Source organism: Eucalyptus grandis, chromosome 10, assembly GCF_016545825.1.
Source record: "Eucalyptus grandis isolate ANBG69807.140 chromosome 10, ASM1654582v1, whole genome shotgun sequence".
Taxonomy (NCBI): domain Eukaryota; kingdom Viridiplantae; phylum Streptophyta; class Magnoliopsida; order Myrtales; family Myrtaceae; genus Eucalyptus; species Eucalyptus grandis.
The window spans coordinates 23,617,660-23,639,082 of NC_052621.1; the positions used below are offsets into that span (position 1 = coordinate 23,617,660).

The window sequence follows — 21,423 nt, forward strand, 5'->3', positions numbered from 1 at the left end:
CCAATAATGCCACAACCAAAACGTTGAAAAGAACACGCGTAATGAGCGAGGTTTCCGCATGGCAACAAAGACAGAATGCGACAACGACGATGGTCCCTAATGCGATTTCCCGCACGTCCCCGTCATTCGTTTCGTCTTCCAATCACGGTCACACCGAGCACACGTCTTCCAATCACGGTCACACCGAGCACACGGGAACAGTTCGGATATAAGGGCATCGATGATTCAAATCTCGAACGGCCTAAACGTGAGTCGTCGAAGGTCGATGGCTTGGTGGGTCCATTACGGTGCGTGGTTTACGAACATATGGACGATGCTTCATGAACATGTGCGTCGTTTACCGGAGAGTTTCTGAATCTTTCGTTTCGTCTTTGACCTTTACGAACATGTGGATGATACTTCATGGAAAGTGAACTTGATCGTGAGTGTCTGCCCATGAATCATGCCTCGTTCAGATGATGTTTTGGTAGGGTGACTGTGCTGCAATAAACTGCTTTACTCATGTGACGTGGAATTAATAAGTATCCTGAGCACTCCTTAACAAAACTCTGCGAGGAAAAACTTCACACCCAAATCAACTTCAACTCGATTCCGAAACAACATGATGTCATTATTATTGAAAAGACAAGTGTTCTGAATTTCAACCGGATGGTGCTTCTTATTCCAACTATTAATTCTCACAGATTTCCTTCAACCCAATTTATATCTCACAAGCAGGAAGTTGGAATCTAGAATCGGAACCTGCACATCGACAGTCGCAGCAAGAATATGGGACATTACTTCCCAGATGCCTCTACAGCTTACTCTGCGCTAAGAGCTGTTGTCGCATCTGATCCCTCAACACTCTCCTCAGTAGCTTGTTAGAAGCCGTTCGAGGGAACTCGGCAACAATCTTGACAGAGCTTACCTGTCAATCAATTGAGACATTCCAGTCAGCGATCCTCATGCATGTTCAGATGAAACAAATGCGTTGGACCAAAGATTAGAGATAATCTTCCGATTGTTGAATTTCGTGACCATTCATTGAGTTCGACCTTAATTTTTACTTCACAAAAAGCAAACCATGAGCAGCTTCAAAATGCACTGATGCATCAGCATTTACATCTCAAGGATCAAACCTTGAACAAAGGGTTGAGGTTTCGCTGGATGGCTTTCGAGAATTTCATCTTCAGATCATTCGGTTCAGCCTTACACCCCTTCTTGAGCACCACAAGGATGACCAACTGTTCTGGACCGCCGGTGGATGGTGCTAGACTTATTGCGGCACTCTCTAGTATAGATTCATCTGCTCTATCACAGACGCGCTCAATCTCAACAGAACTAGTCTGCAATACCAAATGGTCCACATTAGAAGAGGAAAACAAATTCGCAGACCCAAAAAACAGCATAAGCAAAAAGTTTTAGGTGGAAGTTGCAACATTCTTTTGACCCAGGAAGTTGCAACATTCTTTTGACCCAGGAGAACCATATTAGAGCTTGTTAGCTACTTTGCCTTCCACCACTATACCACATATCGCCGGCATATCCAATTTAGTACAACAGCAAAGTTCTTAAGTACTTTTAGATGTTTTTATAAAGAGTGAAATTTGAAGGGTCGTACCTTAATGCCACCAAGGTTCATTGTGTCATCGGCCCTCCCTTGTACAATATAGTACCCTCCAACAGTTCTCTTAATGATGTCTCCATGTCTCCTCAGTTGCTGCAAGTTCGTTTGAATTTTTCAGGCCACGTTTCTTCCATCAATCTACTAAGTTTACTAAGCATAAATTTCCAGTAGCGACAAAACATCCGCATCCAGAGAAGGAAAATGGAATGAGTAAGCCACGAATATTCCACAAATCAACATGGCATACCACCCCCTTGTATGTTGGCATTCCCTTGAAGTAAACTTCCTCATGATCAGCATTGAGCAGCCTATCAGTTGCACCCATGTAAATAGGGAACAGTCCCACTTCGCCAACACAAGGTTGATCATCTGGCTGTACGCAATGAGACAGGAAATTAATTATGTATCATAGAAGGGATTGATTGGTTCGTTAAAATATGTTATTCCTAAAATTCATCATCTGAAGCAGTTTCCAGCAGCGCTGTGGAACCTGCAATTAAGACTACTTGGTGAAGGGCCATGATTTGTGAAATACCCATGTCCACGCCCTGAGAAATTTGTGGTTACTACAGTAAAGAGCTAAACGAGATGGTCTTCAAACTAAATTCAATTAGCTTCTTCTAAGGCTCATAAACACTGTTGGTGCGCATCCCTCAACAGAGAACCTCCTTTACTAGAGAGAATCTTACTCGAGGGACTCCATGGTCGTCCAGGATGACAAAGCCGGTCGTCATGGAAGCATTGCTAAATGCTCCAAAAGCTTGAGGCTGCAGATGATTTCCTTGAATGTAAGATGATGCGAGCTCTGTGCCACCACAACACTCTATAATGGGGCTATAGAAGGACTTGGAAGAAAGCCAGAGGTCGTCGTCGACATTGGATGTTTCCCCTGTGGAGCCAAATGACCTGAGCCACCATTCATAATCTTGTTACTTCTTTACAAAACATTTTGATGATCATGTGACAAATTTGATGAAAAGAAGAAAGAAAACCTGATCTTTGTCCAATCGAGTCCTTCCATACACTGCGTGCTCTTCCATGTTTTTACTAAACTTGGTACTGTGCCCAAAATGGTCACTCCTGCATCCTGAAATAGATGCAGGAACAGGAGAGAAAGTCTGGTTAACAACTTTATAAGTGCTATCTGTTAGTGCCCAACTACAAGAATTGATCTGAAGCTGCTAAAATTGCCTATAAAAGCTGGTGTTTACCGCGCATTGCACGGCTGTCAGACACAAATATAATTAAAAATGGAGTATGAAATATTTTAGCATTGACATAACATTACTATTACAAAATCATGCATGCTAAGATAACAAAATCTTGTCTGCAACAATTTAGCATGGCCTTGTATATGTTCCCCCATGATAGGAGAAAACAAAGGAAAAGGGGTGATCCATGCAAAGAAAAAAGTAAACTGCCAGGACTGCAGGCCTCACCTGAACAAATTTTCCAAAATCACGTCCTAGTGGAGATCCATGGTAAAGAGCGAGAGTTGCACCAGCTAGAAAGCAAGAGTAGAGTGAAATCGGTCCCATGACCCACCCTAAGTTTGTAGGCCAGCAGAGCACGTCTCCAGCCTGAACATCCATATGAGCCCACGAATCAGCACCACATCGGATAGGCGAGAGTTGAGTCCAGGGTATCGCTTTTGGTTCTCCTAATTATTCGCAGGAAGGAATTACATCACAGAATTCTCAAAGTTAGGTGTAAACAAGGCGCTGTCTTCAACTTACACTACCTGTAGTTCCAGAAGAAAAGAGAATATTTGTCACAGAGTCGGTACTTTGGTAAAAGGCTGGGTAATAATGCCTTCTGCAGAAAGTAACAGAAATCATACTTCTGTGCATGTCACATCTTGTCGACCGACAATCACAAGTTCATGACTACTCAAAAGACTTTCGAAATAGGGATGATGTTAATTAAAGACTTGAAGGAGAGCTAACAATACGTTCTCTTGTCGACCTGTATACTCTTTTTGGGGAAATACTAGGCAATGCAAATGCTGGTGATACCTTGGAACATGATCCACTTGCGAAAGAAAAGCTTTCCATGATATGTCTTGCTCTCTCAACTTCACGCCCACGCTATCTCCAGCCACAGGGAGCACAATCGCTTTCACTGGATTAGCTTCCACAACTCGACTGCAAGGGTGGAGAAGAACACCCGCTGTTAGTTCGTTAACAGAATATCCGCCTTCTAGTACTCTCTAAAGTACGGGTAAATTTACACAAGATAAGCACTTAATGTCAGAGTAAAGCCAAATATGACAAGTGAGATGATATGACAGCTAAAACTCGTAAGGGAAAAAATGCAATGAGACTGTCAGACACACTCGATCCGTTTCTTCTCCATTTTCATCTTTTTTTATCGAATTGGTTTATTATCAAGAGAAAAGTCGCTACAAAGAAGAAATGAAGTGACCAATTTACCTATACAATGGAAACTTCCAGCCTCCTCTTTGTATAAAATCCTGAAACATATGAAGAATAATTTATAGTTCATATAGTATTGCAGTTAACTCCTAGAAGAAGCATGAAATTTCATGCGAGCTGAAAATTTTATCTGAAGCCTGCTTAAACATTACAGAAAAAACTTCAACCAGCAACCACTTGAAGGAAATAAAACTTAATCTAGGTGATACATTGACAAGTGAAAGCAAGCTTTTGGCTTAAAGACTAATAAAGCAATAGGGTCACATATATATACCAACAGAATATTAAAGAGATTCCCACGGTTAGGTCATGCATTTCTGTAATGAAATCTCCTATATAAATATCAATAGGTGTAACTTCGTTGATAAGTGTAACTTTGTCATATGCTATAACTACTTCCCTCTGCTTCAGCTCTTGTTAAAGTTGACAAATCAGAACTTGAAGTTCCAAGCAAACAGCATTTATAGACAGCTTGATAACTCACGAGAATGAGAGGTCACCTGAGTAAAGATTCCTTTTGCCTTGGAAATGTGCAGACGGCTTGCAATTTCCTTGGGTGCGAAACTGTCAGCTATTGATACAACAACAAATCCGCCAAGTACTATTGCCAAATATATGATAACAGCATGGACCGTCATTGGCATGTCGATTGCAATCGCGTCTCCCTTTGAGAATGTCGCGTCCAGAGCATTTGCCACCAACCTGCTTGTATTTCTATTTCTGTTAGGAACAGCAAAGTGAAAATGGACCGGCAAGTTTTACTAGTTTACAAAGAGCAATAGTTCAACCGAGGTCAATGGCGCGAGGATAGTGGAGGCAATCTACTTGATGGGAAAAGGCTTCGAATCTATTAATGTGGTTATTGCAGTCTCGTCATTGTCAAGCACAATGCTAAAAAAAGAACAGGAAAATGATTTGAAAAGTAAGGAGAAACCAATGGAGCTGGCATTTTTTAAAGATTTGAAATTATGTCACATTTCACATTGATTATGAATATCTCGGACAATGAAATTACATCATCGAGGCTGTGTGAGCACTCGCATGAGTTTGATTGTCTGGGTAGAAGGGCAATGTGCTTCAACAATTAGCATTTTGGGACAGGCATTGATCCCAAATCCATGATTTGATTTCATCGACTCAGAACTTAGGTAAAAGGTAAGCATGGCTTTTTGCAAACATTGACCTCTCGCAGGAGCAAAATTACGCTAGCATCAGAGGAAGAAGAGCATACATTACTTGTTCTCGAAGCTCTTTTAGTGTCATACGGTTAACATTCATGTGATCATAGCCTTCATCTCTCCATACTAAGGCTATGCTGTCATCCCCTCTCCTCTGTTGCTGTGAGGGCAATAAACAGCATTCAGCTATGTTGAATACCGCCCCCGGAAGCCACATACCCCGGGGCTTTGATTTGTCACTGGTGTCGAGAATGCAGCTTGGGGGACGATGAAATGAAAGTGAGAGTTCATTAAGAACTATCGACCAGTAGACCTGGAATCAGTTAAAAGAATCCGATATATTATGAGCATAGAAAGTCGCTAGGAGCCATGGAAATCTCTAAGTGGAGAACAAATTAAGTGGGCTCTTTCCGGTACACAGAAACAGACTTACATCAGGATGCTCCACGGAGAATTTCTGAAAAAGGCTAAAGCTCATTATGGGATTCTTGTATGATGACCCCAGAAGCTTTCTGCCATGCGATTCCATGAGACGGCCCAAGTTTGTTTCTTTCGATTGGGACCTGTCAAGAAAGGAATACTGCATCGGTTTAGATTTGAGCACAAAATGATTGAATTCAGAGACAATTCCAAGAGCCGCACATGAATGCCTTGCAGCAAATATTCACCACAACCTCAGCCAATCATACATATTTTAAGTCTGCAAATGCACAAGTAAGTCATCCGGAAGGATTTGAACAGAAAAAGGAATCAATCCTGATTCACAACTAGCAACATTCATCTATTTCCCATAGACAGAAATGCTATAAATTAAGGCCAATCGCATCATTTACGCTCGCTACGTGCAAAATACGGACCATCACCTTTTTCACCAGTGGTTCGATAAATTCACAATTGCTAACTGGGCCACCGACCCACTCCACGTAAACTCGCTGTCCCTTTTCCTTCTTATACATTCTCCCTTGCCTCCTTAAGAGTGTGTCCAGGCTCATTCTACTTCTATCAACCAAGTAACCGCCATTCCAAGAAAAAGCGCCAAGCACCACCGAAAGCACATTTTCAGACACTATCTTTCAACATTGATCCTACATCGTCCATGCAAAGAACCCAACAAAGACAAAAAGAACAAAAAGAATCCGCGAAATGGCCAACGGAATGATAAGAAACAGAGAACGGCGAAAACAGCTGCAAGAGAAGGCTCCTTACAGAGAAGGGAACCAGTAGAGAGGAGGGCCCCGAGCGGAGGCGTCCCAACCGGAGTACACCGAGTAGTACACCAGCTGATGCACCCGGTGCGGGTGCGACGGCTTCAACGCCCCGGCGCTCGCCAGCTCTCTCCACACCCCCCTCGGGTCGAGCTCGAGCCCCGGCGACGGCGTCCCGGACCGCCGGGCTCGGGCCACCGACTCCCGGAGCGTCCGCTCGAGCTCGGCGGCGGCTTCCCTGGACAGGCCCGCCTCCACCAGGTCATCCACGCCCACCTCGCCGATGCTCTTCGGATTGCCCATCTCCTTCTCCCTCTCCCTCTCTCTGGGCAACGAGCGTCAGTCGCTTGACACTTCATTAGGAGGCGCCATTGGAGTAGTAGGTGAGGGACGTGGGTTGACGAGGGACCACGTGATTTGTCTTTGTTTAAGTCAATAATTTCTTGAGATGTCGTCTCATTCGTCTGAAATTTTGTTATGGGTGATCAGGTGATGAGACAGTTCAAGGTTGTCAAATACCACAAGGCAGAGGTAGGTAGTTGGTTAGGACATGTTTTGTGGAGAACGTCGGGTGGCGATTTCTGGAATCGCCTCGTCAGTAGCACTTAAACACCAACCCAGGCACAGCAGCTTTCTCTATAATTCGGAAAGAGACGTGTTACCATTCCCATCCAGACCAGAATAGCCCTTGGACATCGCCATGTTGGTTGTAGAGAGAGTTCCGGCTTGTGCTTGGTAACTAGCTTTTCCGCACTTTCAAACGGTTCGCATACTTTTTGCCAATTGAGCGGGCACTATCTAGGCAAGCTGGCGTCAGATGGCCAGCCGGCCGGCGATTACGTGATTTGTAATTTTTAGTGAAATGCGACTGCGATGTAGGCTTTCGGCAACATGCGTAAGTAGAATGATACCTACTTCGTAGCTAGAACCCAAAGGGGGTAGGTATCATTTTGAATGGCAGCTTTAGCTAAATCTCACCTCAAATGTTTTGATCCCCTGACATCTGTTGAGAGGACACTTCCAACCAAACATATTTATTTTCCAGTTGGACATGAGAGGACACTTCCAACCAAATATTTATTTTCCAGTTGGACATGACGATAAGCAAAACAAAACTCCGGACGCTGAGATCTCCATCCCGCCAAAATGTCCTAAGAACAGATTAGAACGATAAGTAGTTTGATCAAGGTCTCTATCGGACAACAATAAACTTTTGCAGCTCATGTGCTACAGCCAGCTCGCTCAGAATGCCCATATGTTTCATCAACCGAAGCACATCCTCAAGATCATCTTCAATAACATTTGATTGTCCCACCTCCTACATGTTAATCATTCTTACCTGTCCAAATTCCTAGATCCAATCTGACCATAAATTAAATTCCTAAGTCCGAAACAGTTAATTTTCCCATCAAGAAACACCCATATATTTTACATAGTAGACAGTGACATCCCGGTGCACGTCAATTAAGTTCACTATTTCCACACTAACAGAGACACCCGAGGGCCGAATCCACCAACAATCAACAAAATTAAGTTCATCATGCAATCTCCATCAGATTGCGACATGAAAAGGACGTCCTACAATATTTAACGCCAACAGCAGAGGAGTCTACATACATAATGACAACAAACCACAAAGGTGCAACAGAGAGATTATCAAACTCAAGACAAAATATGAAAGAAAGTCTGGAATCCTATCGGCTGGTTACTGACTAGGAGTCCCATCTCCATTTGGCTCCCTGGCATAGTCTTCAAGAGGAGGGCTTCGGCTTCGGCTCCTGCTTTTGCCTCGGGCCGGACTTTCACTGAGGCTTCGGGAACCATTGATAGGCGGGGATCGTGAGTATGACCTCTCCCGACTGGGACGTGGGGAGTATGACTTCTCTTGGCCGTGCCTTTTCTCTTGAGGTGAAGCAGATCTGACCCAAAAAAAATGCATCGCATCATATGACAAAAATATGCAACAGCTTTGGAACTCGAAATTATCACTGCATAAACCAAAATTTTAGAATCTTACAGAAAGATGTATCAACTAAAATCTCTTGCAACTGGACAGATAATGAGATCCCCAAAAAAACAATGATTACGACATACCAAGAACAAATTTCTCGCACAAGTTCAAAACCTCACCAAATGATAATAAAATGCATACCGTCAGATATTGACTCAAAGTCATCAGGAGTTATTATATCACAGCACACGACTTATGCCAAAAAAGTTCGCACACATGTTGAATGATCCAACATAGACTAAGTACCAGAAAAAGAAAATTAAATTGCCATAAACTGCACGTTGATGAGAATAAAACCATATTCACTAGATCCAGCTCAAGTCTACTGAGGTGAAGATGTTTATAGGGAAGGTCCCATAGAAAAATAGCTTTACAACAGGATGAAAGAGTTACAGACAAGCCCAGAGAGCATTAGCCATTGCATGCCTTCTTATTTATTTGCCCTATTCAACAATCAATATGGTTTTCTTTCCCCCTCCCCAAATCAACTGAGGGAGGAAATAGAACCTACAGCAAGAAACAAGAAATCAAAGCAGGTCACATACCCTGAGTACCTTCTTTTCGCAGGAGGGGAGTAATAATCACGACTACGGGACCGAGATCTTGCTTGGCGAGGAGGTGGAGACCGGGAATATCCCGCCGGAGACCGTCTTCGATCATTTCTGCCTCGGCTGCTGTCTCGGCTGCTGCATTGGAACCAGGAGAATTAAATCCAATTTTTTTCTTCTTTTTTTAAAGAAAAAAGTAATGCACACTTTTTCTTAAAAAGAAATTAAAAAAAAAAAAAAAAAAAACAAGACCAGCCTCCAGTAGGTTCCTGTATTTAATTTATCAATTATTAACTCCAAGTAGATGCGGACAGTGTTCCACCAAACCTGATTCTCTTCCACCTCATCCTATAACTCATTAACACGGGTATACAACCATTCATTCATGACGATGCCCTCCACTGTACATATGATTCCATTTCAGGATTTCTTCCTAACCTCCTCCAAAGAATAATAAACCCTTTCCAAATGTTTCTACCAATGTACTGCAGAACAGATAATCAACTAAGCATATGCATGTCTAGGATCCTTCACAACACTGTCAATGACCCTCTATGCCAAAATAACTCAAACAAATTATAGAAAATTCTACCGCATTATATAGACTTGTGCTACTATTCACCATGGATAAATTATACAGTTATGGAGACGGAAGGCACCTTACGCGCTCCCTCGCCCTCATTTCAGTAGGTTTCTTTCTATTCTCTTCTGCAAATACAACAGTCAACTCCCGACCAAGAAGCACATATCCATCCATATGGTACTTAGCCTCTGCAGCATCAGCAGGATCTACATATTGGACGAAACCAAAACCACGTGGTTCTCTGCATATAGAGAGAGAGACGGAGAGAGATACAGGAAAAAGTCATTACAGGGTTCATTTGAAAAGGCCAAAAAAACAAACAACATACACAGGGAAAACCACAGCTTGTAACTTGCCAGAATATCCCCAACAAGCCATAAAGTCAGGATAAGCAAGTAAAAGCAAGCACTCTGGCTGCTAACCTTGCAAGTGTCAGTTTTAAGATGACTTGATATTCTTCAAGACTTGGAACATCTTCTCAATGTATTCAAACCCAACTTCCTTCCAATCTTCACTACCATTAACATCATCTTCAAATGAACTCTAATTACTTGATTGATCTCTTCAAAACTTTATTTTCGCTGGGTAAATATCTCAACAACTTCAATAAAACACCCAACTTGTGATGACAAAGGAGAACACGGAAAGCGGCCCTCTGATCCAAATTAAAGTTTGCAAAAATGAACCCTTTAGCATGCTGAGTCAATCTCCCGAAGATGATTTTACCAAAATGTAAACAGTGAAAGAAGACAAACCGAGTAAAACAATTACTAGGAAAAAACATTTGGATGCACAAGCTCTTGGATATTTCTACTAATTTACTGTGAATAAGAATCATGTATTCAAATTCCTTGCAAATAAAATCCAAGGAGAACATTTATTTGAATTGTTATGACACAGAAATTTTCAGATGCATGGATAAAAGACTCATTAAGTTTTATTAAATCAACATCAAACATGAAACTTGTGAACTCATAATGGAGATATGAAGAAAATTGGCATCAGATAGAAGCTTCCAAAGGATTCTGAAACCAAAGTCTACTACATGATAGCATTAATGTAATTGGCTGCTGTTGCTCACCCAGTGTAGTAGTCCCTGGGCAAATAAATGTCCTTAAGTGCACCAAACTGCCCAAATGGCCTTCGAAGATCTTCTTGCCTGCAATAATTAGTCAAAGGTTATAGTATGCAACATGCCCACAAGAAACCAATAGCATTTGCTTTCAAAGAAAAGAATGCATAGGACAGGAAGAAGAAAAAACGCAGGATATTAATTTTCTCAAGTATGAAGTCTTTAGTTCAATGCCATTTTTTTTTCCTTTAAAAAACAAAAAAAGAAGTGCGAAACAGGAAGAATTATGTGCAACAATTAAATCAAACGAAGTCCTAGATGTGCCTTAAAGAACCAGCCACTGACTCATGCTCTTTCAACTTTATATTCCAATATGGCAATCAAAAAATTAAGTTTAATAAAGAACATAGTTAATGATCTACAAGGTCTTAAGATTTTTGCAAAACAGCATGAAGGAAATGCAGAAACAAATAAAAAGAAAACCTGCAATCATGACGAAGATTGCGAACAAGAAGGCTAGTAGGCATATCTCTGCTGCGACCAACATAACGACCCCTTGGACTAGGGCTCCGTCCTCTCCTGCCATACCCCCTCGGGGGAGATGGGGTGTAGCTCCTTCCCCTCATTAGAAAGATTGATGAACCCTACACAGTACACAAATGTTTCAGTATGCACACAAAAATGTAGAAGAAATGTAAGAGCAACCAGCATAGCTTGATATCAAGGAGCTCGCCCATCTTTTGTTTTAACAAGAAATGAGAAAATTAAAGAAATAATATGACAACTAAATGACAGATTGACCGAATCATAATGTTATACGGGCACTGGTAGAGGGAGTCACATATGTCATCCAAAAAAACAAGCAAATTTTCATTGTCTTAATAACACCAAAGGGAAATACAGCAATAAGAACAGGGTAATCAGCTCGATTCACAACAGCCTTTACACAAGATCCCAAGAACCCAAACACAGGTACCCCACTATCATATGCCAGAGCTAAAGGTACTGAATAAGAAATCTGTACAACAGAGCCACGTGAACCCGTATTCAATGTCATGAGCCTCAGGGTCTAAATAAATGAATCATCGATCATAAGTGATTACTTAGAAAAAAAATGACAAATGACAAATACCCTCGATGTTAATGACTGTGTTAACTCAGATATTCTCCATTTGCATAGAAATATGGCCTACAGAGAATTCAAGGAGCTCAATGGCTCTCACAACCCAAAACTCTAACCCTATCATAGTACCATGCAGAGAGAGGCCAGGAGGTGGCTGAGGGTAGAATCGAATTCGTGCACCTAACCCCTGATTTACATACACGAGTCCGCTCCATATCGGTAAATTTAAACATAATTCAGCGAAACATGTCACGGCCATGGTGTCCAAAGAATCATAAAAAGGTTAAAAGAGGAAAACAATCTTATTTCACATCATCGAAGGCCACTGATTTGGTGCCTCAGGTTTCTCTTCCATCTCCTCCAGACACAATTCCAAAGGCGCAAAATTTACCAATACATGTATACAGTTTCAAATTTCGAAAGGGAACAGACGTCGTGACTAGATAACTTTCTCAAAATCCCCATCGACCATCGACTCCCGAGACCACCCATCGCCCGATTCTGCCGACACGACCACCGGAGCTCGACCGCTCCGAAGCCTCGGGTCGGGCCGGGCGCGCCCGCGAGCACGAGCGATCGCGGGCGAGAAAGGGAAAACGGAAAGGCGGAGCGCGGGGGAAGGAAGAGCAGATCGAGGACGCTAGGGCAAAGGGGAGAGGGCCCCGAACGACCTCGCCGAAATCGAGACTCGAAACGCAAACCCTAATTGAGGCGTTGCAGAGAGAGAGGGAGAGGTAGAGAGGAAGAGAGAGAGAGAGAGAGAGAGAGAGAGCGACCTCGAGCGACGGCGGTGATCGGCGGATGCGGAGAGAAGATTGGTTGATGGGGAGAGACGAGAGGCGACCCTGGGAGCGTCGACGGCAGCTGCGGGCGGTGGCTTAGGGCTGGAAGGCCACAGCGCCTTTTATACGACGGCTGTGCATTGATGGAGGGGGGGGGCCGTTACTCGTAAGGGCTAAGTTAGTAATATGGCCAACTCTCCTGGGCATATTTCCGGGGTAAAAAGTCAAAAATTTTAAACATAATTATAAAATATATGTATACAATATAATTCATGAATTTTTAATTTGTATATTAAATTTTTTTTATTCCTTCTAATTCCTAAATTATATAAAAATATACAACATTATCTTTTATTAATTCAAGTCGATAGACAATATTAAATATTTTCATATAGTCCAAAAACTAAATTAAACCACATTAAACAAATAAAAATTTTATGAATTACGTTGCACATTAAGCTAAACTGCAAAGATCACATTGAACATCAAATTAAAAATGTTGAACTAAAACTTAAGGATCATTTGTGTCATTTCCCTCCTCATTCTTTTGTATGAAATTCTCCCAGTTTTTTTTTCTAAATAATCAACGGTTTAATCTTTTATATGATTAAGGCAGACACCGAAATCATGGTATTTTTTTTTTAAATTTTTTGGTTCAAACAATCATGTCGTTTCAGGTAGTCAAAGGTGCACAAATTGTAACCCATGCTAGGAATTGTAACCGCTATGTCAAGGCAATATAACGTATATTTTCATTGGCCTTTTAGAAAAGAATTCTTTTCCAATTCTTTTCCACACAGTCCATTTATTTAAATTTACTCGGTATTATTCCCTACGGAGGAGACGACCAAGGAATCTCTCTCTCGAATTAAGGCACTTTTTATTTGTTTATTTCTCTAGAAATGGAAAGTAAAAACAAAAAAACAAATTCACTCGAGCGTGCGATATTTAAAAGATAAGGGATAATACGTGATATTTCTAAAGTTTGTGAGGTTTTTATGTAATTAATTATTTGTCGTAGGAAAAAAAGAACCAAAATTCCATTTTTGACCTTTGAAATGTTCTATGCCCCTAACGTGTTGATGGGAAAATGACTCTGCACGCGCTGATGTTGTAGTTTTTTTTTTTTTTTTTTCACCGACGCTGATGTTGTAGTTAGGTGAAAGCAAAAGTGGGAAGACATGCTGCCACATTTCTGGAGGAAAGCGCTGGCCAAACGGAAAGATCCTCTTTGGGCCAAGCACTGGTTTTGAGCTGAATAAATACTTTTTCTTTTCCTTTTTCTCAATAACCGAGAAAAACTCAATTCAAGCTGATTTCGAGATTTGACCAAGAAAATGTTGATTGACATCACCATAGTCATTTATCACGGGAGTCTTATTAGGGGCTTGCATATTTAATGGTTATGATCACATTGATCGACATAAATTAAATTAAATACAAGTTATGTTTCCAACTCAATCTTTACTTCCGAAAGATAGGCCTATCTTGTGTGATCCATCTCAGGTCAACTCTCCTCAAGATGCAATTCGGCAAACTGTACTATGGAAATTTGGATAGTAATATGAATTGAAGTTAGTTCGATTCAATCAGGCCAGCCAACGAACTACATAATTTCGCATCGAGCATGTCCTCGCAATACAGCCCTTATTGTCGGAGATGGACTTGCTTGGGACCGGGATCCATTGCCGGGAAGGGCGGTCCATACGAGCCATCGATCATGCAAGCAAGATCTTTCCCTTACCTAACATTCTAATTTGCTATTGCCTAGATGGAAAAAGCTCATGGGCCACCAAATCCAACCATGGTTTACTATTTTGATTGGTGAAGATGTGTTCTTTGTCTGGGCCGAAGTTCAATGGGTTATTGAGTTTGTAGATTGCTCGATGGGGCTTATTAGGCCGATTCAATCGGGCCTGAATTTTGATCCCCGTGGCCTGCTCCACCGTCGCTCGGTAGCGACTTATCTATAGTGGCGAACAAAAGGGTTACACATTTTTGCGAAGGCACGAATCCTTTATCTTTTAAAAAAAATACATATATTTTGCAAAGCCCAAGTGCATAACTTTATTTACGGTGGAATTATTGATTTTTTTTCCCTTTTTGAATCCATTCTCCGTCGACGAGATGCTGTGGCCACCGTCTAAAATACTTGAGAATTGTCCGGTCGCTCACAAGCCCTAATACAATATAGAGAGCTCAACGAGTACTAAACTTGGATTAAAAGATATTCAGCAAGTAATAGCAAGTCCAGTCCGATCACGCCTGGGCCAAGCTCACCAGCTCGTAAAGGTAAGTTCAGTCAACAAATTTGGCCCAGTCCATATCAACCCATTAATCACCTATAATTCGTCAATTTTACAAATAAACATGCAGCTAAACTACGCGGGTGTGATCTTTAGACCTGCGTTTGGTGGCCCGAACAACAGGTGAATTAGTTTGTGGTGAGATCTCTTGATGATCTCGGCTTATGATCTCATTACCATGTATTTAAGTGAAACTCACATATCTCAATCTACAATGGCCCATCTCAATTCTTTGATTCAGACTTCTGGTTCGGCGAACGAATAATCATTGAGTCCTCCCTATCCGGCATTTGGCGGCACATCTTGAACGGGATAGATGCGGAAAATGGTATCCCGGCTTTGGGGCAGGTGAGATGGGATAAACCAGCCTTACAATCTCATCCACATCCGCCGTCCTCAGGTGTAGGCTTGCGGTAAAAGTGGTAACTGCCATTGCGTCCGTCGGTGCTTTGCTGACACGAAACGCGTGGGGTTTGACTTTCGTGGGAGAGTGTGTTGTGGATTTTGGAGAAGTGCGAAAAAAAATAAAATATAAATAATCAAATAATCAAATAAAAACGTTCTCACAGAATCGCACGAAACGCCAGCCGCCAGTTGTCGCGAGCCGAGTGGGGCCTCCGCTTCGTTGCGCGCCAGCTTGCTCTGCTCCGCTCCCCCTGCCTGGCGGTTACTCCCGCCCACCCGACTCGTCAAACCCTCGTGCGACCCGTGAAAACGCTGTCGTTTCCTTGTCTCCCCACCGGCCTCCACCACCCCCATGCATGGTCAACGCTGCCCGAACGCGCGGGCGCCCCTTTTCTCATTCTTTAATTAAAAGGACGAGAGCGTTGACTCCCTCGTTCACCCCCGCAAAAGAAGTGATTTCCCCGGTGCCACTAATTTTTCACGTAGTTAAATTAGAAAAATTGCTCGAAATAATTAGTTACTAAAGAATAACATCATTATTGACGATAACTTATGTCTAAACATTTTCACAGATAATAAAAAAAAATTCATTCATTTATTTTTATAAGTAATATAATTAATTAATTTTAGAAAATATTTTTCAAATTAGTTATCTTTTGTTAAAGAGGCGGAGCCTAACATTTTTGGAGCTTTCCACGTCATTTCATTAAAGAGCGCTTTTAAGAGAATTTTCTCGAGCGATTAACTAATGACAGTCCGAGATTTTCAAAGCAATCATTAGAGGAGCATTGGGACTTATTATTAATCTTTTTAAAATATGTGATTAAAAGATATCTTGTAAGTATGGGTAGTCTCACTTCTGGCTAGTGATAATTACTAAGTGGGACATATCAACGTCCCTTATCACTTTAATTATCGTTGATTGCCTAATTTGATTTCCCCGTTTCTCCCGATTACTTCCTTCCGAGCATTCATCGACGAAGGCGTTTACTTGAAAATCTGTGCGAGACAGCCCACAAGCGGTGGGAGGACGAAAACCAAATCGAAAGCCACGTTTCAACTTCCCCACGGAAAAATTATAAATAGCATTTTACATTTGGATTTTAAGGCTAAATGTTATTAAGTAATGCGTTTCCTCTTTTTTTTATAAATAATTTAGTTCCTTAATATAAAAATATTTAAAAAAACGTACCAAACGAATACGCACTCGAGCTAAATATTTTTATTTGATCCTGCGGTTTTTTAATTTGTATCAAGCAATTTCTGAAACCCTTGCTCCCTATATAATTCATTGGATAAAAGAGAAAAAAGGAGGAACAGGTGGAGGCGGTGCTAAAGCAAGTTCGGGGAAGGATCGAGTGAACACGAAATTCCCGGCTCTTACTCAAGTGGTAGTACTGTCGAAGTGGATGCGGTTGTCTGATCCTGCTCTTTTGCGCCACCAATCCCAGGCAAAACCCCCAATTTTTTTTTTAAAATTAAAATTAAAAAATCAAAAATACCGAAGGCTGCTACGTAGATTAGGTCCCCCATTGCCACGCGTAGGAATTCGTACGGTACGGTGGGATAGTACCTCCTCTAGATCTGAGATCGATTGACAGTTGGTGGTGACGATGCGCTGTCGGATGCAGTTGTAAATCGTAGTTTAGTTTAATGTCAGCCGTAGGATTCGGATTGACTCTTTTGGATTCTCCATCCGTCCCTCTCTTTTTCTACGTTGTTTTGTGTGGGCCCCTCCGCAGGGGGGAGGAGGTTTTGCTTGGCGACCGACTAATGATGGCACATGCTGTCGGACGCAACGTCCCAAGGATCAAATGAATGCAATTTTCTACTCGATCATCCGTAATTGAGAAAAAAAAAAAAAAGAGAGAGATAGAGAGACTTTAAATCTTGAATTGTGGATATTTCATCACTCGCGGGATAGTAGGGTATTTTGCAATTTGGATTTTAAAGTTTATTTTTAAGCCATTTTTTTCTCAGCCGTACCAATTTCCAAATTAGTATTGATTTGTCCCGAGATGATATTTGGATGCGTGTATGGAGGGTTGGTTGATACCTTCGTTTAATAGAATATCCATAAGACAAGGGTTTCTGTTCAAAAACTCATTAAAATATTTGATTGTGTTCCTTTTCCACTCGAAATACTAGATAGATGTATTATAAATTTTAGGCAAAAAATAAAAAAGAACTTATCAACTAACTAGATACGTATTGTTCTTCACTACATCGAGTTTCTATCTTTGTCTAACACTCTTGAGTGCTCAAGAACTAAAAAGCAAAAAAGAAGAAAAAAGCCTCCCACTCACGTGTTACGCTATCGTGTTAGATTTACTTTCCCCTAATTCAAACACCATGTCACGTCAGTATATATCGACAAATATTTACTTTGTCATGCACTGCACAAAATCATCTACTTTCATCTATTGGTCTATGGTCCTTAGCCCTATTGAACTGTGATGGCAATCTTCAACCGACAAATCATGATATCACTTCTTAGAGATATCTATCGAAGATCATTGCACAATATAAGCATATCTATCAACCGTTAGTGAAAAACAGCTATTTGTGGAGAAACCAAACCAACTTAACATAAATAAATGAAAATGGGAAAGTAAAACTCTTAGTAAACTTCTGTAAAATTTTATCAACATAACTAATATTTGTAGAGATGATAACATAAAATTTCATTATAAATCAAATGATATGATTGATATTATAATTACTTGAATTATTCAAAAGGACTTGTTTTCCAACCCCTCAATCACTCCCTCTAACCAAAAAAATATTAAAAAATCTCCATCATGCCCAATAGACTCCAGTTAGCACTTTACAAATATTCTCATGAATTCTCGTGCTGATCTCTTTATTAGGTCTATCTAGCATTTTACCAATAGATCTAGAATACTCAAATACATGCACAAAAGCTCATGAAAAACCATAATTTGGACCTACCGTTGACCATCATATAAAATAAGAATTGAGAGCATAACCATAGAAAAATATGTACCCCCAAGAGGATCAAGTGACATATGCACATTAGAATAGCATTGCCATCCTTTCAAATGCTCGCCTTCGGACCACTTACATGACATCTCAAACAACTTAATCCTAATTTATAAGTCATATCTACCGAACACTTTTGAAGATGCAAGATTTTTTTATATTTGATTATAAGACAATTTTCGACTGGTGGATGTTATCCAGTCCTATCAAACACTCGACAATTTTTTTTTAAGATTTGTCAATTTTAAGTTTTGCAATGCGACGGGATGCGCCTTACAGAGAAGTCACATCATAGGACGGTGTACATATAAACCAAAATCGGCAAAATGGGTACATCGGAAACAACAAATATACACGTCCTCTTTGCCTGCATTAATAATGCATGAGTTGTAAAGCAAAAGGCCCGATTGACAAAAATACATGCCGACACCACCTAAAATATTTTATTTAAGTACGCAGTCAAATTTAATGTGAAAGGCCATACGAAAAATTGTCGCGGCCAGATTCATTCTTTCGGCGGCCGGATCCTCAAGCACCAGCAAATTTTTATTTTTAAAATTATTTTTGCATGTTTTTTTTTTTTTTCAATTGAACTTTTCGGCAGCTTTTTTTCTTCAAGTTGGACTTGGATAGGGAAGCAAAAGCGTTCTTGCTTTTGAATTTGATATTGTTATGCGAGTTTTATATTTTTCAATCTTGAAATCGTCATTTTTTAGACCAAAACCTCGTCAAGGGGGCCGAAAGTGAAACACGTTCAATTAGTTTATTTGGGGTTTATTTTATAATAATTTCTTCTTCCTTTTTTCAATTTGGGGGAATTAAACAAAGGAAAAAGTTACCAAAAAAAAAAAACCCAATTTATATGCCGTCAAACATTTATCCCGAACTTTTTTGTGATAAATTATACAAATCGTGACTTATTTACCCTTGATTTTTTTTTTGTGACATAAAATACCCCAAAGATATATTTATGTGATTGATTTAACTTCATTAAGGTTCCTTAGATAATTTTCCAACCAAATAAATGTCGTTTTTATATCACTTAAAGCCACGTGGAGGTGATGTCAATATTGTTTACTTTCTGGCATCCATGTAGACATATTTTGAATAGTTATTTACAAAATTTCGATGGAAGGGAAATATATCGAATAAGTGCAAGTTTGAGATTAAATTTAGGATAAACGTGTCATAGTGAACATAATTTTCCAACCAAACCAATATCATTTTTTGTATCATTTAAGCCCTATGGATACCATGTTAACATTATTTGCTTTCTAGTGTTCGTGTAAACTATTGTTAATGGTTCTCGTTGACAAAATTTTGACGGAAAGGAAATATGTCGCATAAGTACAAATTTTGAGATTAAGATTAGAATAAGTGTGTTGTAACGGACATAGCAATTTTTAGTAACTTTTGCCCTTAAATAAGTACTAGATGCACTGTAGATATGATCGATGATGGTCAGCTTCATTGTCAATTGATCTGGTAATTAGAAGACTTTAAGGGTGCAATGCTTTTTGATAATCCATCAACATGATAATAATGGACAGGTTGGCAGATCTCGTCTACTCTCCATTTAATAGCGGTCGCCTGAAAGTGGGTGAGGAAATAAGATAATCATCAATCATGCACAAGCGGATTGCACTTGTGGTTCTCATGGTATAATACAGATCACGTTAATAAGTGCAGGGAGCAGCATTAGTTGAGCATACCAAGAGATGAAAGAACTTGATTTTGTACGCATATCGCCAGAAAAATTGCTTTAAAAACTGCATTAAAAACGACAACCATTTCCTCATTTAGTCGCTTAAACGTCCCATTGGAACACCTTGTCAGCGCACGAGTCCGTGACGGTCGGGAAGGTCGTGCACATTTTACAACGACCGGGGTCGCACGAGGTGGGCAGCCTAGGAGGGGGTCATCGTCTCGGCTCTTGGCGGGGGAACTAGCTGGAAAATAGAGAGAAACTGAATTCGACCAATGCCATATGTCATAAAACTAATTTAGAAAGCTCACATATTAAATGGTAAGATAGACTGTTATCATTGGTTGAATATGACCCACTTATTTAATTTATCACTCACAATTCGCCACATCATTAGTATATAAATTCTGAAAAACTATATATAATCTTTATGAATCAAGTTTCAGTTGATTTAGACTATAATCTTTCAGGAATCACGAGACATGTCTTGACGATAATTGGGTTATTCCGGTGACGCGTCTTAGACCGAACCTTTTCGTGTGATCACCGATGCACCGACCATTAAAAAGGGTTCAATCAAGAGGGATTCCGGTCGACCAATTCATCCCGAAAAATCCTCGGAAGAACTTGCTTCCTCTCGGCGTGATCCCGAATCTATAGGTTCGTCTCCCTTTTACCTAATCGAACGCTTCATGAACAGGATCGCACGTACGTCTAACGAACTGGAACGCCTCCCTGCATGAGAATTTTGGAAAAGTGAGGAAGAGTGTGCTCAAAGGTGTGGACTTTTGGGAGCACCCTCTTTCTCCCTTTGATTAAACTATTCATCCCTTCACTTTCCAAGTCAGACCCGTGAGTCGCCGCCGGTGTCGTGTCAATCCCCCCTCCCCTCGAAGACGCACCGAAGCTTCCCCCGACCCCAAGAGAATTTCTAATGTAAATCCTTTCTCGAGCGTTTCCAGTCGTCTAGAGTAGCTGACCGACCCGATTTCCACTCTCAAGAATCGCAGATTTCCAAGGCGTGGAATTCTATGCGAGGACCCCTTTTTTAGTTCCAGTTTTCTTCTTCATAAAACTATACATACATATACATATATAAGACCACAATACATCCTTAAGCTGCTTTATCTAAATTCTGGAGTGTAAAACTTGACGGTACTCCTTCCTACGCAGGGAAGATAAATTTAAATCTAGATCCATTTTTTTAGTAGAAAGAGGTTACTATCCAATAGGTAGGTATAGTAGACTTTTGCATTTTAAGAGAGAGGGTGAAACTCGAAAGGGTTTTTATTGAGTAGACCCGTGCTTCGTATAATGTCTTTCAATCGACATGTCGGCTTAGTACCCCGTAAATATAAGTGCACATGTATTTTGTGAAGAAGCATTTGTAATTAAGCCGAATGTGCAAGCTTGCATGAAAGATAGAGATTTCTAAGTATTTACGTTATATGCCCTGGTGGT

At 40.6% G+C, this 21,423-nt stretch overlaps 2 protein-coding genes across 4 annotated transcripts; both read right to left on the bottom strand.

The window, feature by feature from the left end:
• Positions 1-552: 552 nt before the first annotated feature.
• LOC104428929 (probable acyl-activating enzyme 18, peroxisomal) lies at positions 553-6,943 on the bottom strand. The gene is made up of 14 exons (XM_039303813.1): positions 6,426-6,943; positions 5,653-5,782; positions 5,273-5,532; positions 4,542-4,743; positions 4,039-4,079; positions 3,622-3,750; positions 3,348-3,421; positions 3,046-3,266; positions 2,599-2,693; positions 2,296-2,512; positions 1,854-1,979; positions 1,601-1,699; positions 1,119-1,325; positions 553-907 (listed from the first exon to the last, which is right to left on the bottom strand). The coding sequence occupies exons 1-14, from the start codon at positions 6,725-6,727 to the stop codon at positions 794-796; spliced, it is 2,217 nt and encodes a 738-aa protein (XP_039159747.1). The 5' UTR covers positions 6,728-6,943; the 3' UTR covers positions 553-793.
• Positions 6,944-7,824: 881 nt separating this feature from the next.
• Positions 7,825-12,702, bottom strand: LOC104422313 (serine/arginine-rich SC35-like splicing factor SCL33). Of its 3 annotated transcripts, none has more exons than XM_010034604.3 (6): positions 12,538-12,702; positions 11,122-11,282; positions 10,648-10,725; positions 9,643-9,807; positions 8,981-9,118; positions 7,825-8,343 (listed from the first exon to the last, which is right to left on the bottom strand). In XM_010034604.3, the coding sequence occupies exons 2-6, from the start codon at positions 11,262-11,264 to the stop codon at positions 8,130-8,132; spliced, it is 738 nt and encodes a 245-aa protein (XP_010032906.1). In that variant the 5' UTR covers positions 11,265-11,282; positions 12,538-12,702; the 3' UTR covers positions 7,825-8,129. The 3 variants fall into 3 exon arrangements, with proteins under 3 accessions (XP_010032906.1, XP_010032907.1, XP_010032905.1); XM_010034605.3 differs by having other exon boundaries at positions 8,990-9,121; XM_010034603.3 differs by having other exon boundaries at positions 8,981-9,121.
• Between the last annotated feature and the right edge of the window lie 8,721 nt (positions 12,703-21,423).

Coding starts and splice junctions, on each gene's coding strand:
- LOC104422313 (XM_010034603.3), bottom strand. CDS start 11,264: ATGAGGGGAAGGAGCTACACCCCATCTCCCCCGAGGGGGTATGGCAGG. Junction 9,808..10,647: donor CCCAGGGACTACTACACTGG/GTGAGCAACAGC, acceptor CTCTATATGCAG/AGAACCACGTGGTTTTGGTT. Junction 9,122..9,642: donor AGGGCGAGGGAGCGCGTAAG/GTGCCTTCCGTC, acceptor GTTCCAATGCAG/CAGCCGAGACAGCAGCCGAG.
- LOC104428929 (XM_039303813.1), bottom strand. CDS start 6,727: ATGGGCAATCCGAAGAGCATCGGCGAGGTGGGCGTGGATGACCTGGTG. Junction 3,267..3,347: donor CTTTTCTTCTGGAACTACAG/GTAGTGTAAGTT, acceptor GCGAATAATTAG/GAGAACCAAAAGCGATACCC. Junction 1,326..1,600: donor TGAACCTTGGTGGCATTAAG/GTACGACCCTTC, acceptor TTGGTATTGCAG/ACTAGTTCTGTTGAGATTGA.